At 33.0% G+C, this 9,101-nt stretch overlaps 1 protein-coding gene across 2 annotated transcripts; it reads left to right on the forward strand.

Annotated features, from left to right (window-relative positions):
- Positions 1–1,681: 1,681 nt before the first annotated feature.
- On the forward strand, positions 1,682–8,790 carry LOC127714421 (mannose-binding protein C-like). 2 transcript variants are annotated; one of them, XM_052220473.1, is made up of 7 exons: positions 1,682–2,205; positions 2,747–2,905; positions 4,074–4,237; positions 4,736–4,846; positions 5,570–5,708; positions 6,522–6,719; positions 8,516–8,790. In XM_052220473.1, the coding sequence occupies exons 1-7, from the start codon at positions 1,695–1,697 to the stop codon at positions 8,761–8,763; spliced, it is 1,530 nt and encodes a 509-aa protein (XP_052076433.1). In that variant the 5' UTR covers positions 1,682–1,694; the 3' UTR covers positions 8,764–8,790. The 2 variants fall into 2 exon arrangements, with proteins under 2 accessions (XP_052076433.1, XP_052076434.1); XM_052220474.1 differs by lacking the exons at positions 1,682–2,205; positions 2,747–2,905 and having other exon boundaries at positions 4,008–4,237.
- The last annotated feature ends 311 nt before the right edge of the window (positions 8,791–9,101 follow it).

A 9,101-nucleotide genomic window follows, 5' to 3' on the forward strand; every position in this document is an offset into this window, starting at 1 on the left:
TATTATCGCGGAAAAGCAAATTATTTTTTCAGCAATTTTTAACGAATTGAACTATTCAGCCTTTGAATGGCAATAGTGGCAATTTTTTTTAAACTGAGAATCAGGATAAAATTTTAGACTCCCCCAACCCATTATAAAGTACGTGGCTGTTATCCTATAGAAAATAGAAATATTTGGTCATTTGTTCGTTTGATAGAGTAAAAGGTATATATAGACGTTAAAAGATTAGAACTGGCATGAAGAGAGCACGAAATCGTGATACATGTACGCGTAACACGAAAAACGAATATCCATACAGTTCAAAGAATGATTTTCAATAAAGTGTATATCAATAATATTTTCAAAATCCTACTCACGAATGTGTTAAATCTGGCTTGTTTTAATTAAAAGTAATATGAAAAGTTTTTGCATTATTAAATTCATCTCAAATAATGTCCCTTTATTGTAATGATAAATTAACAAAACTTCACATTAGGTTATTTGTTTCGAAAGTTAAAATGTGCGCCAACGACGATTATTGGTATTTCAGTCTAATTAACCGGGGAAAGGACTGTTTCTGCCTTACACCTAAACCTAAAGAAAACTCACAATTGACAACAACACACGATAACTATCAAACGAATTAAATGTGTAAGTAAATTATAGTTTGCATTTATATTTAGGACCTTACAGAGGTCATTATTTTATGCGTTGAAGCATTTTCATTTAAACTTGGTATCGTCCAGGTTGATTCTTCGAAAGAATGACCTATCGTTCTGAAAGAAAATGACTCCATATAGGTATAGAAAAATGAACAATCTTTTCAAACTTTTTTCAAAACGACGACGATTCCATAAAAGTTATTACAAAATTATTATGCATAGTATATGGTCTATGTTAGAATCGATGTTTCATAACTCAAAATAATAACAACTTCAAACTAAACAAATATTGTACCATCTTATATAGCGTTTTGGGTTAACGGAGTTCGTGACGTTTGCCGCAATGATGCTAAAAATCAGACAAACGAATTTGAAGTTGTTGATAAGTCGAGCGTTTGATATTGTCCGGTTTTGTGGATTTCCCAGTTTTTGAAATTACCTTGGAGTTCGGTATTTTTGTTAATACTTTTTTACATCTAAAGAAATGAAAACAACACTTTCTAAATTTCATGCGTTCGAAGAGCTTTTCTTGATTTACCTTCATCAGAAACGCTCAAAGCCGAACATTTCGAAGCCACTTATGCATAAGAACCGAAACATTTGAAGAGCTATATGAATAACAAAATACATGAAAAAAATATTCAACTCCATCTAAGTCCACCTTTCCCGAAGGGGAGTGGAAACCGTAGTTTCGGAATAATTTCTAAATCTATAAACGGACAATTGAGAAAGGTTTATCATAACTCATGTCAATACCGAAGTACTGGCTACTGAGCTGATGATACCCTCGGGGACTGATAGTCTACCAGCAGCGGTAAAGTATGAAATTAAAAAGAAAAAGAAAAGTAAAGGGATTTTGTATAGGACTGTGTTTCACGGTTGTTTCAATCTATAAATGAGTTCAATTGCAATCTGTCCCTGTACATTGATAAATTCGTGACCTAACAATTAGTTTCTTATCGTATGTCTAAATCAATTGTGTGATTGTTGTAGTGAAATACACTTATATTACTGATAAAACAATAAGAGAAAATGTTAGGTTGTAAAATTTGGATGTATACTTTCCTGGTTTTGCCAATGATTCAAAATGGAAAAACACAGTGTAATTTAAAAAACGGACAATGCACTTATGATATGAAGATAGGACACCAAGGACAATGTGATTCTCTAACATCTACATCTTTATCTGGATCTGGTGGTCATATTACCGGTTCTTGCACTTGCAATGATGTTTCGAGTTTATCCACTCATATGAACGCGATGATATACACTGAAAGTAACCTAAAACAACTAATGGCTGACATGAATCAATATTTAAATAATGCAACAACTCAATTAAATTCAACCGATTCTAAACTTCAAACGGAAACACAAAAAGGTAGCAGGTTGACGAATACTTTAAGTTCGATGGAGTCTCAACTCAATCAAACAAAGGATCAACTAAACTCTGCTTTACATAGTGCAACCTCTGAACTAACAGGCCTACGACAGAAACTTGCGACCAATACTAGAAATTTGGCGTTGTGTCAGACAGCACTTGGAACGCCAGTTTCTACAAACGCAGGTAGGGTTTTTTTTCAAATAGATATTTTGTCTCATATTCAAATATGTTCAATAAATAATATTGCAATTCTACATTCAAGCAATCAACATCCTTTTCATCATCATCATCGTAAATCTTATTCATACTTGCATGCATCCAGTCACCAATCCATTCAACATTAAAGCAATCAATCAATAAATTAGGTAATTAAGCAGTTATTTTGTCAATAATATCAAAACATTATTTTAATTTTAATGAAATTAAGGTTAATTTATTTGAACAAGGTTCAAATCGAGAAATAATCGATCGCAGTTCAATTATCACAATACATATATATATATTTTTTGAATATCCTTGATTCGCCCTTAGTATCTGCTTAACTTAAGCTTCAATCAAAAAATTCTCAATTTGCACATGGTAAGGACCTATTTGATTATCATGTAACAAACAATTACCACATGTGTCAATGCGGTTTTTTTTCTGAATTGCCTGTTATTACAAAAATAATCTAAAACTAGTAATTCATCTGATCATTCATATCATCTTTTTTTTATATTTGAAGCTATACACCAAGATTTTACTACATTTTATTGTGGATTCCAGTCCACTGATCTTTGTCATTTCTCACAAGATCATCACGATGATACGAACTGGGACCGGCGCCACACGGAAGAAAGTCAAACAGGACCTAAACGGGATCATACATATGGCAATAATTATGGTATTTATGATTTTCAAAAATGCTTTTATCATTGAACAAATATATTAACGTCTTTTTCAAAACCTTAATAACTAGTCGAAATTGTTTTAAAAATTAACCCAGCTCCAGTAAGTGTTGCGCTAAGTATGACACACTGTTACTCTCAGTGCATACAACTACTTTTATCTCCTCACCTTTCCAAAACATTTAAGTTCAGCTCCGGATTTCGATAGGGTTTGGCTGTTTTCTGCTCTTTGGTCGGGTTGTTGTCTCTTTGACGCATTCCCCGTTTCCATTCTCAATTTTATTTGTTTTGCTTGTTTTGTGGAATGATGTTGGTCTTTTTAACTTGTACCTTTTGATCTTTGTCAGTTCTTCTTGGGCTAATTATTTTAGATTGCCTCATCATATATTTAACTTTTGTGGTACCAAAACTAAATAAAATTTCCTACTTTCATCAAAGGGCGTTTGTGTATTTAATGTACTCTACTGATCTATTAATGTTCCATTATTATTGCATGTATAACACATAAATAAAGCATTTGGTTTTTGTATTTACGATAATTTCTTCAATGCTTTAAATAATACTTTGTACTAGCTTTCAGTAACAACCGTAGGTACTCTTAGATCGGTACCGTAGCATGAGTTTTTTATGTTTTTTTTGTGTTTGCTTAATGCCGATAAAATGAGTCAAGCTTATTCCTAATCATTTTTATTTTGTTCCTATGTTGTGTTGTTACGTCACTGTCCCAAATTAAGGGAAGGATTGAGCTCTTACAAACACGTTTAACACCGTCATATTCTTTGCATGCCTGTTCCAAGCAAGGATCCTGTAATTCAGAGGTTGTCGTTGTTTGCTGTCTGTTAAACGATTTCAAAGCTTAATCCCCATTGTAAGGGAACTATTTGTATGCAGAGAATGTCTTGCAACGCTGCTTTCTTAAGCAACACTTACAATGTATTATAGAAAAATAACGCCTTAGACAAGTTGAAACACCTTTTATCAAGAAATCTTCAATAACTACATTTGGTGAGTTTGGTGCTTAATTTACATAAAAGGGGATGCGGAGGTATTTGTTCCTTTGCTGATTACTTGTTTTGATTTCGTTTTAGGCTCGAGGACAACAAGTGTAAATCAAACATAGCAATATCAAGACATTAAACTCTTTAATATTCAAATTATTTAAAGGTTACTATATGGCCCTGCGAGCTACATCACCAGTAAGATCAAGTACAGGTACAACAACATCAAGACTAATATCGCCAACCTTTAATCCAGCTTCCAACTACTGTGTTCGATTCTGGTACACAATGTATGGAAAAGATGTCAAAACACTCAATGTTTATGCACAGGTATGAATAGAATACTAGTAGATATCCGTTTAACTCATGAAGTACAAGGTAAGCTAGTAGATGAATTGGCTATTATTTAAAGTCTCTTTTGGGCATGTACATGAAGCTTTTCCCATAGATCGGTACTTTTCAATCCTTGGCTTTCACAAGTTTGGCTTTGAGATTTTCTGATGGAGGTAATGCAGAAAGTCGCTTCGGACGCATACGATTAATAAAGTGTTATTTTCATCATTAGTGTGTACACTTAAAGAAACCAAAACATGGGTTATGAAAAACAAAATATTGAAGAAAATCATTCACTGCAATTTTAACGAACATTTAGAACTTTTTAACAAAATGTTTTTAAACATCTGTAACCAGAAAAGTAAATGACACTGACAAAGAGACAGTGCATTGTTAACTCAATATAAGCATATTAATCTATAAAAAGTGCGGAAAGTTGATTACCTTTCAAATTATGTATCTTTGAAATTAAAGCCAAATGTAAATATCTACTAGGTACATGGAGGTTTGGGATATCCTGTGTTAACACATACTGGTAATGTTGACAATCAGTGGCACATGGCAGAGATTTCCCTTAACAAAGAATACACAGCTGACATGTTTCAGGTTTGTTTGAAGATATTGTGATCGATTAGTTGTAAATGAATTATAAATTAAAACAAGTTATTGAATGCAACCAATTCTTTTGAGCATGTTAGTCTCGAAAAAGCATTTAAATAGAGTTCAAAGAATAAAATATCTTTTGGTCAAGTTTTGCAAACTTCTTTCATTCTTTGAAAAAAATGCATGTATACGAATATAATATACAGTGAATTAGTTGATAAAGATAATAACAACCTAGCGAAGAAGTGTCAGTATTTTTCATTTAATGAGCAGTCAAGTCTAAAAGAGTGTGGTAAAGATTTATTTTCATGCAACGTGTTTTGCCATTTTTATTTCACGTGCAGCCGTGAAAAGGGTTCATTATTCACCGTGTTTCGTGAAATCGGTAAAAAGATCAACGTGCAAGAAATTTGTAATTGTTCGTTCATCGCAAAATGGCAATTTTATTTCGCGTTCTTCCATGCACATACCCTCCCTTTACGCCCCTCCTAAAACTTTGGGAGATCACCGTATATTCAGGTACACTGCAAAATAAGCGTCATCCTAGCGAAATTCTTAGTAAGTAGTGTTTTAGGGTGTCCTTTGGGATCGTTTCGTATAGTATTTGAGGATCTAAATAAAAATGAAGCAGATGTGGTATAAAACAAATATTGAAAAAATATTGAAAAAATAAGGACAAATATGCTGTGTTTGTAGTTTAGAGAATATGTTTTGCTTTTGTTTCAGGTAGTGTTTGAGGCAACACATGACGCATACCATACACACAGATACAGCAGTAGCAGTGGCCGTTATTATTATGATAACCATAACCAAAATGGAAATATTGCTGTTGATGATGTATATGTTTATAATACAACATGCCAAAGTAAGAGTTAATAATGACAGTAATGCAGTGATATATCCAAGACTGTAAAATTTAAATCAAACGTTCGGAGGAGCCTTAATAATTTGCAACCATTTTTGTTTGTCCTATTCTAAACATTTTTAAATTTGGAAAAAAGGTGCGGACTATATATTTAATATTGCTGTAAATTCACATCTACATCTAGTTCAGCCAGACATTAATAAATATATGCAGAAATCATGCAAAGCGAATACTTTTCTAGATTAATTTGTCCCAAACCACAAAAACGATGAAGACTTTAGTTTGATTTTCAAATTTATGCATGGGGAGTTGATCGGTGATGATATTAGTATCTTACTTGATGTCATTGGAATCGTTCCCATTATATCCATGCAGCTTTTTAAAAATTAAAATTGCTGAAAAGTGTAAGACAAGTTTAAGAGTAAAATACTTATATCTGCATTGTATGTAAATGTAAATAGAAAAAGAATCTTTCAAACTATTTATGTAATAGTTATGGTTCTTTAAACTCAAATTAACTGGCAGTTGTCTGAATCTTACCATATCAAGGGGCAAGGCGAATAGAGAATGTGTAGATGGTTTCCTCCAAAACATGTTGATGAATATGCTAAATGTGGTTGTGGACATTACCATAATTGTACCGTATTTAATGAGCGTTTAATCCCTTTATTCTAATGTAGCTAATGTAGTTTCAGTGTAGACATTAGGTCTCTTTTCATTGGCAATATAAAAATACACTTAACATGACCAATAACAGCTACGAAAAAAAACAAGTATGTTGCAAACTGACTAAAATATTTGTATATTGCACAGATGTACCTAAATATCCCTCAGGATCCTTTATGCGTACAGCCGGCAGCAAAACATCATATTATACATTCCATGGTAAAGCAACAACTTGGTATGATGCTGTAGAGACATGTAAGAAAGAAAATATCCATTCAAATCTGGCTTCTGTAGTAGATGCTGCTGAACAAGATTATCTGGTTAAACTTATTCAGTCAGATGTCAGTAAGTATATTGTCTAACTATTTTTCTCTCCGTTTCTTTCAATAAATATTTAAAATTGGGAAAATAAAAACTTTGAATACTGATTTCAAAGCGAACTACAAGTTTTTTGGATTGGCCTGCATTAGGTCCTGTAAAAACACAACAATTTTAGAGCAAATTTTATGAATTAGGTCAACAGTAGTTTACCGATGTTCAATTTTCATGAATCTATTAGAGCTATATTCCTAATGCTTGTAGTTTAAATGTTTGGTTGGCTTGCTTGCTTTATTTGTATAAATGTTTGCTCAAGCATTGTAATTAAGATTGACATCTGCAATCAATAGATAGGCGGGACTTCAGCTTGTATACATTATGCTCTGCATCATACTTAACATCCAATAACATTTCAGTTAATGTATACAAGCTGAAGCCCCGGCTGATGCAGATGTCAATCTTAATTACAATGATTGAGCAAACATTTATACAAACAAAGCAAGCAAGCCAACCAAACATTTAAACTACAAGCATTAGGAAAATAGCTCTAAGAAAAGCTATTTGTGAGTTTAGACACAGACATATCATATCGGTCAACCAATTTGTGAAGGTGACCGTAACAATTATGTATTGTCGATTTCAGTCGTTCTGCCTCATAACTCTGTTGGATCAGAGTTTGGGCAAGGAACACACCCTGCTTATGAAGTCCGTATAGTGTGTAAATGCATGAGCGTAGCGTATCAATTGGGATATGTTAACGCCATACAATGTGGCAGAGGGTATTTTACTTTTGAAAAATGGGAAGTTGAATTCATCACGTTTGTCATAGATTTTAGTTTGAAGTCGTCCATCTGTGCCAAAATGTCAAAATATAAAACAGATCTTCTAGTTTCGGATTATCCCTAATCTCAAGTTCACTGGAATATATGAGGTACAAGGATTCACTGAAATGTAGGTTATTGAGTTACAGGATATCATCAATATCTGAAAATGAAATTAAAAAACCTTACATGACGTTTTTTTTTCTGACTTTGATAAGGTTTTGTATGATTTCTGCTTCATACGAGTACAAAAACTAGTCGGCCAGTTTAGGGATGCACAAGTAGTACTCATGGAAATACCGACTGTCTGTTAACATATCGATACATTAAACCCAACTTATATGTTGTCGATCAAAAAGGTCCAGGATTTCGATGAAATAATCTTCCGTGTATTCGTTTTTGGAATTAGTACGGTTCTTCGAAAAGAACAAATTTTCATTACATAAATAAAGCGTTTCGAGTAGCCTTTGAATTGGTCTATTATCAACTTTGCTCGAGGTTGTTGCAAACTTAGTAATAGCAACGCTTGAAAGCTGAATTAAGGTAACATAAGTTTACAGATGTTCAAATCTCACAAATCGACTAAGAAGAAAAATCAAGGTAACAAATAAAAACCAAGGGATTCGCATGAAATCCAAAGTGAGCGAGACCGGGTGCATGAACAGGGTAAGCGTCTCCTGTTCTGTATGCCTCACACGCTAGGCGAATCCAAACTCTCACAATCGGGGAAAACCTATAAAATAATACTTCTACTCACGCAGTGTTACTGGCGCAGTGGAACCTTGTTAAATTGACAGAAAACAAATGATTCGTAACAATCTAACATACTAGTTATTGAAATGAAAATTTAAGTAACGCACTCATATCAACGATATATTTGAATAACATAATAACAAAATACAATGTAGACTTCCGACATAGCATGACTTTTCTGGCAGTCTTCTGTCCTTTTACAGTTCTTAAAAAAACAGATTTATAAATGTATCTTTATCTCTTTTAAAGGTTTAACAGCTGCTGGTCAAAAAGGTTTTTTCATTAATGGAAACGATTATGATTCTGAAAACAAATACGAGTGGACAGCTTCAGGTTACCCTGAATCTTTCAATTACACAAATTGGCACGTGGGACAACCAAACAATGTGGGAGACAACCAGGATTGTTTACTGATGCAGTATCCAGAGAGTAATTATGAATGGGGTGATGTCTCATGTTCTGAGAAACATCCATTTATTTGCGAGACAGTGTTGTAATTCTCAATAAATTTCTATTCCATGAAATGTATTTTTTTTCTTGAAACATAATTGATATATCTTCATAAATTAGAAAGAAATATGAAGATGAAAAAAAAACCTTAATGGAAAATAATGTAAATGTAATTACAAATTTCCAACAGTGTACTATGCTGATTGTTATTCACTGTCTTTGTCTTTTTTGACAGTTGGTTTTCTATTCGTTCCGTTGGTTGATATAGTCGAGCGTTTGATTTTGTCAGGTTTTGTGGACTTCCCCCTTTTTGAATTTACCTTGGAATTCGATATTTTTGTTCATACTTTTTTTAAGGTAGTATAAAGTAAAATAGCAAAAAAAC

Source organism: Mytilus californianus, unplaced genomic scaffold, assembly GCF_021869535.1.
Source record: "Mytilus californianus isolate M0D057914Y unplaced genomic scaffold, xbMytCali1.0.p SCAF_9, whole genome shotgun sequence".
Taxonomy (NCBI): domain Eukaryota; kingdom Metazoa; phylum Mollusca; class Bivalvia; order Mytilida; family Mytilidae; genus Mytilus; species Mytilus californianus.

Bases quoted from the DNA above. Each gene is read 5' to 3' on its own strand.
- LOC127714421 (XM_052220473.1), top strand. From the start codon at position 1,695: ATGTATACTTTCCTGGTTTTGCCAATGATTCAAAATGGAAAAACACAG. The intron at 4,847-5,569 runs GTTTGTTTGAAG...CTTTTGTTTCAG, and splicing joins ACACAGCTGACATGTTTCAG to GTAGTGTTTGAGGCAACACA. The intron at 6,720-8,515 runs GTAAGTATATTG...TCTCTTTTAAAG, and splicing joins ACTTATTCAGTCAGATGTCA to GTTTAACAGCTGCTGGTCAA.